Source organism: Rosa rugosa, chromosome 4, assembly GCF_958449725.1.
Source record: "Rosa rugosa chromosome 4, drRosRugo1.1, whole genome shotgun sequence".
Taxonomy (NCBI): Eukaryota; Viridiplantae; Streptophyta; class Magnoliopsida; order Rosales; family Rosaceae; genus Rosa; species Rosa rugosa.
The window spans coordinates 33,520,390-33,540,336 of NC_084823.1; the positions used below are offsets into that span (position 1 = coordinate 33,520,390).

Consider the following 19,947-nt stretch of genomic DNA (forward strand, 5'->3'; position numbering starts at 1 on the left):
AGAAAATGGGGCTAGGAAAAGGGGCCCAAAAAAGAAATAAAAAGCAAATCACCTGCAATGAGAATCGAACTGGTACTACTAAGTTGGAAAAACAGCTAATTGCCAACTGAACTACAAAACTTTCAAATAATGAAGGCCCTTTCATAAATTATATAGATGTACAAAGAAATATACATAGGGCCCCAAAATTTGGGGGTTTTGTTCCATCACACACTTTGCACAGCCTCTAAGCCGGCTCTGTTGAGATCCTTATTGATCGGAGAAATGTTACAAAATTATCAGAAGCAGTAGTACGTGTGACTTTCATAAGCTGTCCATCAATGGTGAAGGAGTATTTCCCTCATTTCCTCTACTTTTTTCTAATAACACCAAATCCTATCCATATAATAATTAAATTGGTATGGTGTAAAAAAAAAACTAATTACTTTTGATATTTTAACCCTCCACTCAAAAAGGACAAACGAAAAGTTCGACTAAATTGGTGTGAAAAATAACTGATTGGAGTTTCTATTGCTTGGCATCCCTAAGGTCATCCCCTGCATATGGAAACGAACCAAAGTTGGTAAATGACAAGGGGGACCATCATAGGTGGTTATATCAGTTATGCAATTGCAGTATGGGAAATTAATGCATGTACAGATCCATAGATGATGTACATTTATATAGAGTCCATCAAACTGTCTCTTAAACTGAATTTTGTATATTTCTTAATTAATTTGATTCTCTATAATACAAATCTTGCAGAGAATTACAGCATACAGATGGTGATCGTACAAAGTGTCCTTGTTATTATTAGGAATAGCCCAACACTAACAGGAACACGAAAGAAAGAGGGAGTGGAAAAATAGAAAACTGAAACAAAACCAATGCTTCAATTCTAGAGTCCCATGATTACAGTACATAGATACAATAGATAATTAGCTGCTCGTTTTAGAGGTTTCTCATCTTAATTAAGCTTTTGCTTCTGCTGGTCTTTTGGCCTTGCTTGCAATGAGCTGCTCATAGAGGTCTCTGATCTTCAATCCAACGATGGTTTGGAAGAGACCAGTCCCGTTGTTGCTCCCGGGGAAATCGGAATGCTTCAACATCTGTTGCGTGACTTCTCCGTAGAACTTGGTGGAGATGTTGCTTAGATGGCTTTCTACATAGATCAGCTCATCTAATCTGTCAAACTGTCCATCCATCTCCAACACTGACACCTATCGTAACATGAACAAAATTAGTACAAGTAACATTGGTTATGTTGAGTAGGTCTTAATCTTCTGATAATCTTTTTTGTGTTGGATCTTGCGCTTATATCTGCAATTAAATTTTCATGAAGCTTAACCTTTAAATCCTAAGTGACGTACGTTGTTTTAGACATCAGCACAATTAAGATTGGTACGTGAATGATTATCATGAATATGGAGACCGAATGTATATGTACCTCATGGCCATAGTAAGTGTCAGGGCCATAGGTGAATTTGATTCCAGGGTAAGAGCAAGTAAGCTTCCTTCCGCATGGTATCCATGAGATGGTAGAGCCCTCATCAAACAAGTAGACTGGGTTGAAGAACTTGACTCCCTCCTTCATTATCAACCTCACTCTCAAAACCTTACCCTCATTGTCTCCTGGAATGAGTTCGGTTGGCAACACTTCAATGACTGCATCAGCATACTGCTTTTGTGGATCTACAAATCATGAACAGCAACAAAAATATGAGCTTAAGAACTAATTGCATGGTTTGTTGCTTAATTACTATCTAATCAAGGCATTAAGCAAGAAGGGGAAAACAAAGTCTACCAATATAAGCGTCAAAATCGGGCTTTCGGGCTTCGATACTGGCTTTGATGCTCTCGAGACTGTGTCCACGCTCGGCCATGTCCCTCTGTAGTTGTTGACATGGTTAGATCATGACTGGAATTCAACATAATTATTAATTATGATGAAAGTGGTTAAGTGGTTATTTAATTACCTGAATTTTCCATGCAAACTTAACCTCATTGCTGATGTCCAAGTAGATACTGAAGTCCAAGAGGTCCCTGACTCGCTGGTCGTACCTATATTGGGAAATTAGTTGTAAACAATTAGCCTCCACAACCATTACATCGTTACATAATCTAACCCCAGTTTGACAGAAATTGACGCCACAAATAAGTTGATAATATAAAATATTGATACGACAGTTTTTAGAAATGAATATTGTGACGTCATTGCATGAACCAAATTATGATACTGAAGTGGACTAACAGTATTTATTTATTCTCTTAAAAAAGTTATTACTTGCTTCTATATTTTCTCCGATTACTTCACATAGTCACAATTAATCAATTATAGATAAGGGTTACAGAGTTGGACTCAAAAATAACCAATTATTTGTAATAAAGAAGAAAATAAGTTTTTTTTTCAAAAAACTACTAGAATGACATAAGAGATAAAAAAAATAAAATTTGTGGTCTGTAATGTAATAATAAAATGACAAGGATACCCAGGAGACAACGAAACAACTCTAGTCTCAGCTTCAGAAAACAAAAAAAATCTATGGAGTCTTCTCTTCGAGAAAAGAAAGGGGAAAAAAAATCCAAGAACAATTCCAGGATTTCATGAACAGATGTACGATGGAGAGAATTTCATCAACAGGTGTGTGGCCTTCTGTACATGTGCGCTTGCAAAATGTGCCCGCGTGACAGAGAAAGAGTAACTATATAATGATGAAAATGACTTCAAATTTAGTCATACTCTCCTGAATTCATTTATCAAATTTTTTCACCAAATAGTGATGTGTGTTAAATATAAATGGGATTTACCGTATATTTTGATCGGATAAGTATTCTACAAAAACACTGACACATCATTTATCGAACAAATTTAGCGAGCCTAGCATTAATGAACGTAAGAAAAAACAATTAAAGCCGGACTTACATTGGGTGCAAGCCTTCAATGACAAGGATCTTTGGGGGCTTGATAAGCTCTGGAGGGTCCAAGAGTCCACTAACATGGTTGTAAATGGGTTTATCCACAGCCTTGCCATCCTTGATAGCCTTGACTTGCTCATACATGAGGTCAAAGTCGTTGGCTCTTGGGTCAAGAGCAGTGACTCCCTTCTCCTTCCTTCCAGTCCTATCAAGTGAGTGGTAATCATCCAAGCATATCACAGTGGTGGTGTCACTTATCAAAGTGTTGGAGTCTGGGTTGCCTCCCTTTGGTGGCTCTGCTGCTCCTCCAAACACACTTGTCAACCTCCTCATGAATGTGCTCTTCCCGCAACCGGAGTCGGCGGCGAGGCCAATCACCACCGTCTCCTGGCCACCCGCGGCGCAAGCTATCAGACCTACGCATGGGGTGGATCTCTTGCTACTCCTCTTGGTGTAGAACACTACTTGTTGTCTTTGGCAGAATCCCAAGTGGGATTTTGAGGGGGTGGAGATTGATGAGCATGTTGGGTTGAACTGAGTACTTGTGTGGACTGCACAAATGGCCATTTTGTGGGTTGGTTTCTACTCTCTCTCTCTCTCTCTCTGATCTCTGATGGAAACCAGAGAGATTTAATGGAGGGAGGGAGGGAGAGAGGTGGTGGTTTTTTTTGGTTAGATGGTTTTGGGAAGAGGACACATATATGAAATGGGGTTGATTTCAAAAGGGGGAGGAAAGTTTATTTGGAACACAAATAAGAGGCTATAACATGTTGAGGTTGATGACATGAGGCAGTTTGGAAAGGAAAGAAGGTGATGATGCTAAGGCTGCTGTGTACCCTCTTCTTTGTTTGATATTGGGGTTTCTGTGACTACCCCTAGTTTTGGGCAAGTTTGGAGGTAAGCTGGTGTTGTGGGCAGTGGGTAGGATGGTCATTTACAAGTCCCCATTTCCACTAGCAATATATATATTATCATTTTCAAAGTGGATATTTTTGAATATAGATTTTAGGGAAAGGATGGAATTTTTGATGAGGTGATAGTGTGTGTGAAGTGAATTGTGATAAACAGAGGTATGGAGAGAAGCTTGGTGGTTATTTGTTGGGATTTGGATATTTGATGTGCCACTTGGCATGATGGTGGTGGCTGGTTGAGGATTAGGGGTGAAGGGTGTGGAATGGAAGAGATATGGAGATAGAGTTTATGCCATACAATTCAATTTTGGAGTGTGCTTGTTTGCATGTATAGCTTTCCTCACTAATCTGACCCAAAAGAGACAAAATTAGTAAAAAAAGTCATTAGTAGAACATCCCTTCACGACAAAGATGAAAGAAAAATCACATATTTCCAAATAGAAAATAACTTCAAGAAATTCTAGGGTTTCGTTTTTGTTACTAGGTATAGGTTAAGAGACATTTTAACTATAAATCAAAACCACAAATGATGTGGAGAGCCGTGGCATTAGCATCAAACATAATTTTGCATAATTATTAATTTAATATCGGATAATATAATATTTTTGTTGCGCTGATATAATTATACTCAATTAATAATTCATTTCACGATCTCACATAATTACATGTAACTAATAATTTATCTGATAATAGATAAATCATGCTATCATTCCGAGTGAAGATGTTAAAAACACAAAAATGGTTTTGACAAGAAACTTGTCATAGAATCGAATATTCTATACGAATAAGCTCATCAATTTATTATAAATCCAAAAGAACACAGTCAAATACAATTGTTTGTCATATGAATTGACCACGCATGGAGGTGTCGATTTGTTACAAAAGCATAAGCACCACTTATACAAGGATTTAAATAATAAATGTAAATTGACCAAACTAATTAGTTAAAGTATTCTGATTCAACTTGCGTTTATAATATTGAGAATGGAATGAATTGAGGCCTGAGGGAAGCACGCTGTTTTAGCCGTTGGGGAATTTTAAGAGGTAATTCCAACAGGCACAAGGTTTTCCTCTAATAAAGAGAGAAGCGCGCACTGTTACAAGAGCCGTCACCGAAAGTATACAAATTGCATACTTAAGCAATCTGATCTTCTCGAAACCCTTCTGGTAGTTTGAGTTTTGTATTTCTCGAACTCCTTATGGTTATAGTAAGCTATTTTATTGGTTAGAAAAGAGTCCCGAGTGTAATGGCGACGATTTTGAAATATTTTTTTGACAGGAAAAGAGATGAAACTTTCAAATATTTTTTATGAGAAAGAAGTTTCTAGAACACTTTGTTTTCTTTTTTTATTAAACTGATTGCCTTTTTTCTTTCCTAAACTAATTGCCTTAATAATGAATCCCAAGCGAGTAATTATCTGTTGTTGAGTTCTCAATAATTTCCTCCAAATGACCTGATGAGATGACTAATCTTTGAGCAACAATTTCCTTTAGTCTTGTCTTAGTTTTAAGATCTGCAAAACCAAACGTATTACTCACTCCAAATGAGGTAGTTGGAGTGTATTGCCTTAATAAGTGTGACCCATAGCGGTCATGTTGTTAGTTCAATACCAGACACCGCTGATCGAGTGACGATTTTTCTTACCTGCATTTATCGTCTGTATTCAACTATTCACTACTCGAGGTGGAGTTGTTTGGAGTCAAGTCAATTCTTCGGTTCAGAGCTGCTTCATCAATTGAATGCCGACATTTCCTTACAAACAATGTTGGTGCCTTGTCAGATTAGGAGTCTCCTTAGTCTACATGATTACAGAGAAAACATGACCTCTACAATTAATGGTAATGGTTTTGGCTTGGTTAGAGTTGTGGAGATGATGGTTTCTCCGTTATATCGGCGGGTCTCTCCCAAAACTAGTTCCTACATGATTACGAAGAAACCATTTCCTCCACAACTCTTAACCTAGCCAAAACCCCCCACGCATGCTTAATCTTTCAGAACTTGCAGATTTGCTTGGTACTCAGTCCCCTGCCAAACTAACAGCGTTCATTTTCAGAACTGATATTGCATTGATTGCAATGATCTGAACAAATGAATAATGAAAGATAGTAGTATTTTTTTTCAGAAGGACGATGTTTCACATTTAAAGTCAGAACTTCATAGCAGTGCAATAAAAAAACTCTTGCCACAACACAATACCACATACATCTCAGGTGTGAAACAAAGAACCAAACATCACAATGATGTTTGGACCAATTGTATGATATTTCCTCAATATCCCTTTTGTTGAATGTGAATATATGTAACAAATAACAAAACAAAGTTTGATTCAAAATGGACGACTTTTAGAGTACGGTAGAATGCTACTTCCTAATATTTATGTAGCTACTGACAAATCTATAAATGCATGAACTTATCACAATGATATGGCAAACATAACAGGCCGCAGAAGAATATACTAAAACTACTCGAGCAACAACTCTTAATCCAAGTCGATCACAACCACAGGATCATGTCTCACTTGTGCCCCCTGAAATACACGTATATTTTCTGCACAAACCAAAAAGAAAACAATCAGAAAAACAGAGGAAGAGTAATAAAATGACGACTTTTAAAAGATGATGAGACAAGCGTGAGTGAACAAATTCCAGATACAGAGTGATACAACCTTTTCTAAACAAATGAAAACAACATACTGGGAAAAGGAGAGTAAGAAACAAATCTAGCAGTTATCACCAACTCTAAAGGGAAAGGCAACAGAGAACAAAAAAATTGATGCATGATTGTCTATGTAATGCTCAGAATTCAATTTTGGTTCCATGTTTTTAACTCCAAAAATTTGCATCCCTGCATTTTAAACCTTTATGCAATCTCAATCCATTTTGTGCATTGTGCATAACTGAAATTTCTACACCTTGGCTGACAAGGAGAGTTCTATTAAATATAGTATAGATACATGAAATTGACAGTCAAATTATTCCAAAACCAAATGTAAATGTAGAATAGCTGGTTCGCTGTTCCACCCTCGATTTGTTCTATCATGATTAGTTTGATTCCAGTATACTATTTGGTTTGATTAGTTTGATTCAGGCATTACTTCCATTGACAAAAGAACAAAAACTATGCCTTCAAATCATACAAAGCATGTATCAGTTTGATTCAGGTATACTATTTACTTTCCTCCGTCCTTTTATCCTTCGCTCCTCTCAGCAGTCACTTCATTATTACTTACATCAATAAACATGAAAATCTTAGTATCATGAAAGGATAAATATCAGTTCAGTTTATAATTTTGGCCTAATCCTTGTTATTCCAATTTTTTTCCATATAAAGACAACAATTTTGTGACGCAAAATAGCTGACATGTCAGAAAGAAACAATCAGCTTGATCGAGATCTCAATAAACTATGAATAGTTTCTCATATTTGTAGAGTGCTCAAGTAATGCTTCCCTTTATAAGCCACCATAAACATTTCCCATACTTGTAAAGAAAGACAAAGGCGTATATATATCTGAAACAAGGCAAGTTCTGTCTCTTACCTGGAGTACCCAAAAGCTTAGAAGCGTCTCTAAGCAAAACAAGGCAAACCCAATTAAGTAGAATATCTGCCAGAAAAATTAATAGAATTAGTAATAGTTGCAGATAACTACAAAATGAGAGAAACACTTTACTTCCTACAAAATGTTATAACAACATAATCATTCATCTAATAGGTTTAAAAATTGAACCTTAATACCCTGCCAATATTAAGTTTTAAAAACTTAATACCCTGCAGATATTTATAAAATGCAACTAAGAGAAGAAGGAAAAAAAAAAACACACACACACACAACAGCATCAGCATACACGAACTCGCAGAGACATCTGGCAACAGCCTCAAGCAGCATTTACATTACATGCACACATTTCATTTACCCTCTTTTTTTTTTGGCCAATTCATTTACCATTTAAAAAAGCTTTAAAAGACAGATGCAGGCTGCAGGCATATCAAGAAACTTACCCCTACCACCGCATGGTCAGAAAAGACATCAATTGCAGCAAGAATGCCCCTGTAATCATAATGCAACAACCAACAAATAAAAGTTAAAAATAAGAACAAAATAAAATAAAGATAATTTAGTTTAGTGGACAGTATCAAAACAATAACTGATTGAAACAACTTTTCCCCAAGGGGACACCTAGTTCAGCTGTTCAGGTATGAAGCTTCCACACTTGCCATAGCACCATGCTTATATTAAACAAAATCTCTCCCTCTCAGAAAACGAAGTTATTGGATAAAATAGCAATTGGAGTATTAATCAATGTACAAGGCATAGAAACAACCAGGCCCCTAATTCCAGACAAACCCATTTTCCAATTGCAAAAGATATTTTCCAGCAATATGGGTTCTCGAGTGCGTAATTACTGTTCATTTTCTACAGATTCAGGATAACAAACACCCACATTTCCTTTAATAGTTGCATGTGTCTCAATCACTAAACATGTCTTTGGTGCAAAATCCAATGAGTGAAAACTTTTCCTTTTTCAAGTAGCTTTTGGAAAGGTACTCAAGTTTAACTATATTTCATGCTAAAGACCAACCACCTACTGGAGATATCTTAAAATCAAAAATTTAAAAATAATAATTATTAAAAGAGAAATAGAAGAAAGAACTTACGTCAGTGATTTTCCTTGAAAGACAATTGGAGGAGCTATAGCCGCGATAATGCAAAACCCAATATGGAACTGTCTCATGCAATTTATTAAATATGAGAACAATAAGATAAGCAGTAGGAAGTCAAGAATATTGTATCAGTACATACCATGTAGAACAGGAAAAACCAACCAAACTTCAAGGCACTATCTGTCCTGCAAGTTGGAAACGCATACAGCAACAGTCAGCAGAAGCAATGCAGCATTTATACACTTTAAACACATCTTTTTAATAAGTTCCTAAAACAAAAATTAAATAGAAAAACTAGGCACACATTTTTTATCGAGATTGATTGCATTGACACCATAAAACTGCTTTCACTCTACCATTGAACAACCCATTAGCTTGGAGGCATTTGGTAGCTCTAAGGTGGTTTTCTACTATTGTCAGCAGCAACCCAGACACGGACATAATTTTCAGAAAATGAAAAACCAAAAGCTTATGATAGGGAGGAACCACAAATCTTATATCATACTTTCGAAACCATTAGAAAGAACATCAATATATAGTTACCTCATTGCCCGATAGAGGGGCCTGTACCACAGCACATATGAGAGTGGTATTCCAAGTAGAGCATAGATGACTGCAAGGAAAAATATTTTGGAACCTGCAGTTTGTGAACACCATCCAATTAGCATCAAAACCACCGAGATAAATGGAAAATGATTGCACGACTTAAAAGTAAAAGCTTACCTCCTCCTCTAACCCAACAGATGATTACAGCAATTACATTGAACACTAGGCAAAGAACTATACCTGCAAGAGCAACATTACAAGTGTTAGACAGGCATGTATAGCGAAGAATTTAAAAGAGAAATTCATGTGTAACATGAAAAATATAGTTCGCCCACAGGTTCAATATTATCCAAATCAAAGATATTTTAGTACTGTATCCAGTTATAATACTTATCTATTAACATCTTAACTAATAAATGATAATTTATATAATTGTTATCTCTAATGTTGCAACCGGACATGATACTAAACTATTACTGCAAGAAAAGTTTACTCCAATCAGAATAAGTATAATATATAAGTATATCATCAAATTGACAAACTTATTTGTAAATACAAATTGATAGAAAAAAGCCATTAAGAGATAATAAAAATAAAAAATAAAAACAAACAAACAAACTGGTTTCTTTCTTACTGTGAAATTTGCAGTTTCTGGAAAGTATTTGTTTGAGTAAATAAAGTGTACACCGGACATTTCAGATCATATTTGTTCCTCAACAATAGCATAGTACTTACTAATACTTTTAAAAGTAAAATGGGCCCGATCAACAGTAGTATCTTAAACCGTAAATCATAACACAGAAATAGGCAGTACAGACATGGTGAAAAAGAACCAATGCAAAATACTCTTTTCACAATGAAAGCCTCAATTTATTTCAAGAGAACAACTTATAGAAGCAAATTTAGATAGCAACAAATTAACAAGATAAACCTGCCATACCTAACCAACTTGCAAAAGCCATATACTGTAACCTTTGAGCATGTACAGGAATTTCATTGGCAATATCATGGTGAATAATCGGAAAGAATGGAGGCCAATTTTTTCCATCATCGGGGACACCAGCTGATATATGAAGTACAGAAAAAGGTAATTACCACCTCAGACAAGCATTTATAAAAAGCTATAAACTCAAAATACAAAGTTGTAGATTCATAGCACTTACCTTTTGCAACAGAATCCTCTCTTCGTTTGATATCCTGTATAAGTTAGATGTAAAAGCAAAACTGTATTAAAATTCAAGTATAGAAATATATCAAACAGTAAAGCAAAAATGAGAAAGCATTTCTATACAAGAGTACAAATGAGAACTTAATACAGGCGACATTATACATAAGCAATTTAAAGATATGTAAGACAATATACTCTGATGCTCTGATATAGAACAAGGAACAATATGCAAAATTTATCTGTTTAATTTTGCTTTCTGTCTATTGTTGATAAATACAGAGAATTACTAAAACAAAGGAACAATGGAAACTAGAGAGAAGACTTCAAATAAATCCAACACCACCAAAGATGCCTTGGACTCAGTCCAGGTAAACTAGTGCTTCACACATGACAACAAGATCTTAAATCTTTTCCATCGACTTAATTTTCAAAGGTCATGAAATAGCCCTGCTAGAAAGCCATTCTAGGCAAATGACTAGTTGAAATACCCATTTAGTGCACCATGCTAAAAGACATGAGTCATGAGACATAATTCACTCACCGTATGACTAGCGAGAAGCAAAAGTAATGAAGATAAGACTCCAACGAAATTACCTAAACTAAATGTTTGCTACCTTCATTACAGGACAAACCTACACATCTGGTGTTTGGATGGCTTGGTTCTTATCCCTTGAACTGGCTCCAGCATCGTTCTCCTCAGGTTGCAGATAACTTGACTCTAGTTGTTGAGGTAGTAAGATTTTAAGCTTCTCACAAACTTGCCTGTCCAACTAACACTTGTTTTTATATCTCTGAATCATAGAGGAACTTCCACAATGTAAGAACATAGTGGAGGAACCAGTACTTCTATACCAAACTGGTGTCAAGACAAAAAGGACTACTAACATTGTGTTTGTTACTGGCCTTTTAGTTGCTGTAATATTTTGTTAGATAACTAGATATAGAAGAAAGGAAATTTTTAGGAGGCAAGGATGTGACAGAAGTTGCTGACACAGCAGGGTTCTACAAATCGGTCCTAGAGAATACTTAGATATATCCCAGCATCACAGAAGGCGTGTTATACTCAATGAGACACTCAAAGTCAACTCATGCTTCACATATGAGCACAAGAACATTGTGTCTTTCTCTATGAACATAATTTCTAAGCTCACCAAGCTGCCCTTTTATAGAACCAACAGTACATTAGTCATTGCACAGACCCATATGAATACCAAAAGTGCTAAAAGAAATAAATGGTGAGACCTAATGCCTTCTTTATGTGGCATAGAGCAACGCAAAGATCACAAATATATGAGACCAAATCTTCACAACTAAAGTTCAGATAGTATGCAAATACTACAGATAAAAAAAGAGTACAAGACTACAAATACTCTTTTTGACAAGAAGACTAAAAGATTGTTAATTCCTAAATAGAAGGTCCTTCATACTTGGATTGAGTTTGTCTACTATACTTGAAACTTGGCTTACACTCCTAACTAACAGGACATAAAATTAATAACAACTAAAGGGAAACCAACAGACAAGTAATCAATCACAGAATTTGTAATATTAACCTTTTCTCTTCTCTTGAGATCTGCTTCCCAGGTTGCAAGCTCTTTTGCCTTTTGCTTAGAATCCTGTGAACACCATACTGGTCAATGCTTATCCGAGCTCCAAAAATAGAGCAGAAATGTATAGAAAATAGCAAATTTCTTACACTCATTGTGTCCAATGGTATATCAACTGTTGCATCATGTTTCTGTCCAAAACCAAGAGGTTCAGATGCCAACGGTGGAATCCGTGACTTCCCATTCTGCATATTTATCAAATTACGGCACATTGAAATCAATTTTATAAGGATGATGAGCAAATACTAAATTAAGATGTGCCGTGGAGTTGATAAATAACCCCCAACCCCGACAAAGGTGATTTTAAGTGTATTTATCTTAGCTTGCGCCTTGCATATGTAGGGGCAACCTGTGAACTTCTTTTATCTGAATCTAAAATGAAGCATAAACCCTCAATTATTAATTAAAATGTGCAGTGATCATTCATAAGCATGCACCAACCATGACAGAGTTTGACCACAGAAATTACACCTAGAACATGAGGGGTAGTGTGGGGCTTTGAATTTATTTATTTAATTATTTATTCGTACCTAAAGAGGCTTGAGAATTAAATAGCAGTTAAGTATATGCAAGGTAACTAAACTCTCATGTTTTGGAAAAGAAAAAAAAAAGTTTTAAGCTCGCACATTATGTAGAAATCCAGGATAACAATTACCATGTTGGTATAAGTGCACAGAGCTTTGTGCTAAAAAGTACTATGAGGGGTTTCAAACCCAATCCATATGGAAGCCAGCCATGCACCTCAGAGTTCCTACTTCCTACCAACCCCTTGTTGGTGTGTGCAATGATTAATTAATAAAAACATTTAAATACTTATTAAACAATTAAAATTGCATCAATCCATTCTTAGAAATGCAGAAGACATATACAGTAGAAAAGTAAAAAAACAATATTAGAGCATAACATTTTGGAACATGTAGGCACACCACAAAGATAGACCAATTTCACGAGGAAAAAAAAAAAAGGTGAACAGAACAAGAGGATTCTACATTTGGCAGCTATTAAGTTACTGCTTGAAAGATTGAGAAAGCTCTAATACCGAGCATCAAGATCTAACCTATCCTCTCTTCCTTTCAACTTACAAAAATAGCCGACAATTCAAAAAAAATTTCAGACTGACGAATTGTATGTAAATGGCCCGAATGCGGATAACCTCAAGGTAATTCAGTTAAATTTCAATTTCGTCACACTCTTTATCAATTTAAAAAGTGAAAAAAAACCCTAACTCTATCCAGATTCAGCTAACCTAAGCACTATTATATAGAACGCACTTGAGCATTGGCTCTGTTTCTGAATTTTAGCTTTACAAAGCAGAGCTACATAAGAGTTCTTCTTTCTTTTTCTAGTTTTCACTTTACTTACAGATTACATTCTCTCCATTTCCAAATTCACATCCCTCCGAAATTTTCCTTCCTCCATTTTCTTCACTTCCAAATCGGAACAGTAAAAATTCAAAATAACACTAGTGTTAAAGGATACAAAAAGCTAAGGCTTCAGATCCAGATCCAAAAACCTAATGCACCTAATTTTCGCAGCAATTGAAAGCAATAACCGCAATACTAGACGGTAGATCTGAAGAGAAAAGAACGTAGACGGTTAAAAATTGAGGAGGGGCGACGTGGAATTACCGAAAAGGGATTGACCTCGACCTCTTCTTCAAAGGGATTGGGGTCGTGGTGCCGATTCATGGTCTCTCCGCGCTAGTAGAGAAGAACGAACGAAGAAGTAGATCCCCAAATTTTGCAGAGAATTTAGAAGAGGAGAGAGAGAGAGTGGTATTCTCTCTTTATCGGTGGGTTTGCCTTACGTGGGACTCTGACAGTGGCTTAGTTGCTACGCCTACGCGGGACAATTGGAATGAAGTACGGTTTTGCGTATCTGCCCCTAGAGGTTATGCTATTTACCTTCACTGCCATCGTATTTTTCTTTTTATACCTCCTGTGATTTGCCCAGTTTCTTTGAACATCAGTTCTTTAACCTTTCTTTGATCTTTGTAAATAACTAAACCAGCACAGTTGTGATTGAAGAAGACAATATATTCTCAGCTTCTCTTATCTTCCTAAAGACTATAATATATATGTTGTTATCTACAGGGCGCTCTTTTGAAACCATCCATTCTTAAACAAAAGCTTTCGTCTTCATCCTATGCTCTCAAAAATACGAATTCAAAAGAAAACGAGAAAAAAAAAAAATGCCGATAGCAGTGATAGACTCTGATAGAAGACGCCACCAAAGTCGTTGCCAAAATTATCGGCAAACCCGAGTCCTATGTGATGATTTTGCTCAATGGGATTGTGCCGATTTCATTTGCGGTTGCGTATGGGGAATTGATCTCCATTTGGGGCATTGGACCGAGTGTTAGAGCAACTCTAACAACTTCCCCATATTATTATTTTTTTTTTCTATTTTAGGGAAAAGTAAGCCTTTTTTGCATCAACAGATTCTCTATAACCATCCTCATTTTAGGAATAGTGAGGAAAGAGAAAACAAAATTCCTTATATTTGCAGCAATATATAAAACTTTTAAGGAAGAATTATGGAGATTTTAGAGATTGCTATAAAATAGAGAATCTGTTGGAGTTGAAGAAGAAAAATTATTTAAAGCTTTGACTTTTACTTCCCTATAATATAAAAATTATAGAGAAGTTGTTGGAGTTGCTCTTAATGGGAAGCTAATTCTGGAGATCATGCCAAGATCTATCACCTACTTCTATCTCTACTATAGTTCATACATTGCCATGTTACATTGTGTAGCACCATGGCAAGGTTTATCATCAAACCATGATGGATTGGGCAGTGCATTCATGACATTTTTATTTGTCAATGGGTTAAGAACAATTGCAAAGGGATGAAGTGTTCTTAGGAGATGACTCTTACTTTTCAACTGTATTCATTCTAGGGGTCATCATGGGCCGGGCTAGGGTCGACCCTACCCTAAATTTTAGGGCTTAGGGTCGGATCGGGCCAGGACTTAAATATGTTAACTCTTACCCGCCCGAAAGGCCCGAGCCACTAGGGTAGGCCTTCCGAATAGGGCCAAATATGGCTGAAATTGGCCTAAAAGGGCCTTAATTTGTTTAACAAAAAAATATATATTATTTTTATTTTTTATCTCAAAATGTGGTTTAATGGTTATATAGGTAATACAAGACTCATTGTTTTTTGTTGATCATATTTAATATATATATATATATTGGAATTAACTTATAAATTATAACATTTATAAATATTAGTTAAGATGGTTATATTCAATTAACTATCTCTCTAAATCTCCCAAAATTAATTGTTGTTTAACAAAGGAAACAAAAATTAAAAAAATAAAGCTTAGGAAATCAATTACAAAAAAGAGATATATTATTGTTTGCTCAAATAAATTAGAAGTTGCGCGTTGCTCTAGCGAAAGGGAAGATCAGGTTGCATCTTTCTTCCTGAAGGTTCGAATCACGCTTGACTCACTTTTTTAAATTTTTTCAATCAATTAAGGGACTTAAGTGGGGCCCAACTGCTTCGCTTTCAGTTTTTTAACATTTTTCTTTTTTAAATCACATAAGGCAATTTTTCTTGGCGTGGCCCAGAACTCTTTTTTTTTTTTTTTTTTCTTTTTCCTTTCATTTTTCCATATGAATAACTATTCATTTTCCTTCTCCATATGGAAAACTAATTCAAATTAAACCCTATATATTGATTGTGTATGCATAGAAAATTTCTCACATCAAACAAGATCGATTCTTTATTGTTAAAAGTGTGAGAAGAGCAAGGTTTCAGTGATGCTTTCTAATTTAAAGGCGTGATGTCATAGCCTCCCACTGGGTTCCAGCCATCAAAAAAAAAAAGTTTATGTTTAACTAGTTTTGTAATACAAAATGTAAGAAATAAATATTCATATACTTTTGTATTGTTTTTCATATTTACTTTTATTCAAAATACATGATTTTATACTGTTATTTGGCGCAAAAAAAAAATATATACACACATATATATAGGATGCCACATTTTAATTCTTTGTCTCAGGCCGTTAGAATCTCAGGACCGGCCCTGGATATCCCAATTGGCCGTTCTCCAAACCCAACTCACCTAACTTATTTATAAGTTCATGTATCGCCTCCGTTGTCGATCTAGGTAACTTCTCCCCAAATAAGGCCCGGAGCTTCTCCATGATGGTTTGATTGGTTTGAGTTTTCAACTTGAATTCCAATGCCTTTTGCACTTCAGCCCAATCCTGCCCCAATTGATTCTGCATAAATCTACCGATCCTTTTCCCGGCCTTGTAATATGGGCTCTCATATAGTCGGTTCAATGGCGATCTACCGGTCAAATTTGAAATTAAAGAAAAGAAAATTAAATTTGTCAGCAAATTAATAAATGTCTCACAAATTTTATAAGAACACTTTTCAATATAAAATCTAAACTGACATGCAAATTCAGATTAAAGAAATCAAGATGGAATGAATATAATTGATTCCGGCTGAATTATGGTCTATTGGTTAGCTAACATAACTAACATTTTTATTTTTATTTTTTTTTTCCTTCCCACAAATCAATTGTTCACAGTTGGTTGATTAACCATATAAAATAGCAGGAATGATCAATAATTACAAATGACAACAAAGAAAAAATGAAAATAAGTATTTATAATGGAAAAAACAGGCTTGTTTATTCTTTCTTTTCGTTTTTATTTTGGCTCAAGACCTCCAATGTAATTAAAAAAAAAAAGAACAATAAAGAAAACTTAAATGATCTAGATATAGACAAATGGAGTACCTTTCGATTTCCTGAGTAACGCGATGCTGTAGATTGTTGAGTATGACTTTGTTATTGCTCCCGAAGTCATATGCAGAGGCTGAAAAATGGGGGCACCCTTTCACGTACAAGTGTTGCAATGAAGGACACTCCATATCAATAGCAGCACTACCACTGTACAACATAGGAAGATTCCGCAAGACTAAGGACTTCAATTTTGGAAGAACGGTCTTCTTACTGTGCTCTGATTCCTTGCTTGCTTCGATTACTCTTTCCAAGTTAGGGCAATTCTCTACTGAAATGATTTCCACTTGAAAAAGACATTGAGCTACATCAAATGTGAAGAGACCTCCTAGAAAGTTGCAACGGTCAATGAACAAACTGTGAAGTGCTTGGAACATTGCAGGTGGAGCAGGACCATTACATATGCTCTTTACTGCATCTAGCTCCAACAACTCCATCTCTCCCAGTTTTGATTGTTCTAGCTCAAATCCTTCACAACCAAAAACATATTCCATTCCAGGCATACACTTACAAAATAGGTTCTCCAGATTTTCCATTCTCTGAAACACTTTTGATGGTAACAGAACATTCCCCAAGTTAGGACAATCACGTACCTGCAATACCTTCAGATTCCAGAGAGACCTAGATGGTAATTCACTAGAACATAACTCCTTCAGGGAACCCATACTCTCCAGATGCAATTCTTCCAATTTCTCGAACACAGGTTTATTTCGCATACTTGGTATTGCCTCCAAATTGATCAATGTTACCAAGCTCTCATTGGGACCAATAACTGAGAGATGCTTCAGACTATGTAACATCCCATGGTGATATTCCACGAGAATGTTATTTAACCCTGTGAAATTTACATACATTAGCCTCTCTGTATTCTCTGTCACCACGCTGACAAACCAAGCTGGTAACATGGTAATGGTTGTATCAAGAATCAAAGATCTCGAATATTTATGATCATCTAGCCTGAATCGACGCCGGTCTCTGATAATATTTCTGGTGTTCCTGTCTCTACCAATACATATATCAAAGCAAGTCCAACTCAGATTGACCCAAACCATTCTAGGGATGCAATTCGCATGAGATATGCAAACTTTCAAACTGTTCAAATGTGATAACTCAGTTACCTCATCAAAGCTAACATTAGTTGTACTCCACCAGTCCCAAGATCCAGTTGTACTCCCCCAGTCCCAAAATCCACAGTGCAAGCACAGTTCTTCTAATTTACGCAATTTTGATATCACCCCAGATGGAATTCTGACGATACCACCCACTGAACCCTGGCCACTAACATCCAACACCCTTAACTTGGTCAAATTTCTTATTTCTGTTGACAATTCCTTTAGAGGGTATTCTTTCATACTGAGAATCTCAAGCTCCTTCAAATTTTTCAGTATGGAAATGTCAGATATATTCTGGCAAGAATCTAGATACAAACTTCGGAGATTTCTCAGGTGAATAAATGAATTGGATAGGGATGATATACTAGTGTAACTAAGATCTACGACTCTTAGCAAACTAGTATTTTCGAAAAACGTATCAGGGATATGATCTAAATCATCATTCTCTTGTAGCAATAAAATTTGGAGTTTCGGACATACCAGCTCTTCAGGTAGCTCGCGAATGTCGTTCTTCATGAGTGAAATTGTAGTGTGGCCTTCACCCAATCGACATGGCCAAATCTTCAAATCACAGCCAGCTCTTACCAAAAATCCGTCCTCATCTTCAGATTGTGCAATTTGAATGGCTGTATCCCGGATGACATCATGCATCTTAACACATCCATTAATTTCACTATCCAAAAGCAAGCTGGAATCTGTAAGGTACTTGGCCACTGAACCAGCTTCTCCTCTGGCCTCTTGGATTTTGGCATTTTTAAACAATCCTTTCCCGATCCCATACTTGAACAAGTCTTCTATTTGGATGTCATAATCTTCTGGGAATAGGCAACAAAGCAACAAGCACGCCTTGGAGTCCTCATCTTTCAAGAAATCATAGCTTAATTTTATGCATTTGAATGCATCTCCTTCATCGTCACGGTTGGCAGCTTGCGACTTCTCTAGCCGTTGAGCCGCGAGTTCCCATTCTGCCAGGTCTTTATCTCCAAGTGCCCTTGCAACTGCTACCAATGCAATTGGTAGACCACCACATTCTCGAGCTACCTTCCTTGCAACATCCTCGAAATCGGTCGATTCAAAAGACATTCTTGCATATTTCACAAACAATGTCCATGAATCTTCCTTCGATAGGCTATTGAGGGTGATATCTTCTTGGCTCCTCATGACATGACAAACATTCCGTCTCCTTGTGGTAAGTAATACTTTGGAGCTGCAACTCTGAAGAATGTTGAAGGTGGGAATTCCTATTCTTGGCAGATCTAATAGACCCCAAACGTTGTCCAAGATTATAAGGATTTTGTTTCTTGACATACTTCTCATTATCGCCGAAGACAATCTAGAAGCTCTTACCTCAACTGACTCGTCCATCAATTTGATGCCTAGCCCTTCTGCCAATTTGCCTTGAATATTTTTCAAATCATGGGTTTGATTAACTCTAACCATAATCACATGATCAAAAAGGCCGAGCTTCCGAGCTTCTTGACCGACATGTTTCACAAGGGTTGTCTTTCCAACGCCCCCCATGCCGTAAACCCCAACGGTAGTGACGTTGTTATCATTTAATGCCCGCATAAGCTGATCCATGGCTTGTCTTGTTGCTTCAAATACTGTGAAATCCCCGGTGGACTCAATTGCAGTAGGTAGTACTTTAGTGCAGACAACGTCCACAATGGCATTAACAAGTTCTCTGTCATTCCTACAAGGAAGAATTAAGGGTAAATATATAATATAATCCAAAAGATAAAACTGTAGCTCTTGGTAATTAAGATAGCCTCATGATATGCTTACTTATAATTGTCTCTATTCCACCCAGAAAAAGAGGCGACCTTGCCTGAAGCATCTCTCCATTGCTGCAACTTCTCTGGTTTGTGTCTGCCAGAGCTTTCATGCTTAGTGAAAGCAACTTTAAAGGTCGTGTTCTGATGTCTCACATCAGCAGGATCGACAGTATAAAAAAGTGGAAGAATTCTGTTGTTGTCTTCCATGCATTGACAAATCTTTGTGAGTTCCTCCAAACACCAAGTGGAAAAAGCATAGTTTGGCGAGAGAACCACAATTGCAAACCTTGATTCTTCAATTGCTGTTAGGAGACCGGGAGATATAGCATCCCCTACCTCGAGATCTTGATCAGCCATGAATGTTTTAATTCCTCTCTTCTGCAGTCGATCGTATATTTCGGATGTGATACTCTTGCCAGTGTCAGGACCCCTGAAACTCAAAAACACATCATACTTACACTGACGAGCTGATGTTGATGCAGAGGCTGTGTTAGAGCTTGAAGCCAT

The 19,947-nt window shown here is 36.5% G+C and overlaps 3 protein-coding genes across 3 annotated transcripts; all 3 read right to left on the bottom strand.

The window, feature by feature from the left end:
* Positions 1 to 678: 678 nt before the first annotated feature.
* On the bottom strand, positions 679 to 3,703 carry LOC133745165 (phosphoribulokinase, chloroplastic). Its single transcript, XM_062173165.1, has 5 exons — positions 2,903 to 3,703; positions 1,956 to 2,040; positions 1,784 to 1,868; positions 1,427 to 1,671; positions 679 to 1,199 (listed from the first exon to the last, which is right to left on the bottom strand). The coding sequence occupies exons 1-5, from the start codon at positions 3,460 to 3,462 to the stop codon at positions 951 to 953; spliced, it is 1,224 nt and encodes a 407-aa protein (XP_062029149.1). The 5' UTR covers positions 3,463 to 3,703; the 3' UTR covers positions 679 to 950.
* Positions 3,704 to 6,020: 2,317 nt separating this feature from the next.
* LOC133743994 (secretory carrier-associated membrane protein 4) lies at positions 6,021 to 13,601 on the bottom strand. The gene is made up of 12 exons (XM_062172095.1): positions 13,418 to 13,601; positions 11,879 to 11,974; positions 11,736 to 11,798; positions 10,178 to 10,211; positions 9,955 to 10,077; positions 9,192 to 9,254; positions 9,012 to 9,105; positions 8,608 to 8,653; positions 8,463 to 8,530; positions 7,806 to 7,854; positions 7,345 to 7,410; positions 6,021 to 6,354 (listed from the first exon to the last, which is right to left on the bottom strand). Exons 1-12 carry the CDS (start codon positions 13,475 to 13,477, stop codon positions 6,322 to 6,324), a joined length of 795 nt encoding a protein of 264 aa, XP_062028079.1. The 5' UTR covers positions 13,478 to 13,601; the 3' UTR covers positions 6,021 to 6,321.
* A 2,203-nt stretch (positions 13,602 to 15,804) lies between these two features.
* LOC133744685 (probable disease resistance protein At4g27220) lies at positions 15,805 to 19,947 on the bottom strand. Its single transcript, XM_062172753.1, has 3 exons — positions 19,451 to 19,947; positions 16,551 to 19,358; positions 15,805 to 16,093 (listed from the first exon to the last, which is right to left on the bottom strand). Exons 1-3 carry the CDS (start codon positions 19,945 to 19,947, stop codon positions 15,805 to 15,807), a joined length of 3,594 nt encoding a protein of 1,197 aa, XP_062028737.1.

Bases quoted from the DNA above. Each gene is read 5' to 3' on its own strand.
- LOC133745165 (XM_062173165.1), bottom strand. From the start codon at position 3,462: ATGGCCATTTGTGCAGTCCACACAAGTACTCAGTTCAACCCAACATGC. The intron at 2,041-2,902 runs GTAAGTCCGGCT...TTCCCAATATAG, and splicing joins ATTGAAGGCTTGCACCCAAT to GTACGACCAGCGAGTCAGGG. The intron at 1,869-1,955 runs GTAATTAAATAA...CAACAACTACAG, and splicing joins AGTTTGCATGGAAAATTCAG to AGGGACATGGCCGAGCGTGG.
- LOC133743994 (XM_062172095.1), bottom strand. From the start codon at position 13,477: ATGAATCGGCACCACGACCCCAATCCCTTTGAAGAAGAGGTCGAGGTC. The intron at 10,212-11,735 runs GTTAATATTACA...TAACTTATACAG, and splicing joins ATCTCAAGAGAAGAGAAAAG to GATATCAAACGAAGAGAGGA. The intron at 10,078-10,177 runs GTAAGTGCTATG...TTCATATATCAG, and splicing joins AGAGGATTCTGTTGCAAAAG to CTGGTGTCCCCGATGATGGA.
- LOC133744685 (XM_062172753.1), bottom strand. From the start codon at position 19,947: ATGGCTTCAAGCTCTAACACAGCCTCTGCATCAACATCAGCTCGTCAG. The intron at 19,359-19,450 runs GTAAGCATATCA...TCTTCCTTGTAG, and splicing joins TGGAATAGAGACAATTATAA to GAATGACAGAGAACTTGTTA. The intron at 16,094-16,550 runs GTACTCCATTTG...TTTGACCGGTAG, and splicing joins GTTACTCAGGAAATCGAAAG to ATCGCCATTGAACCGACTAT.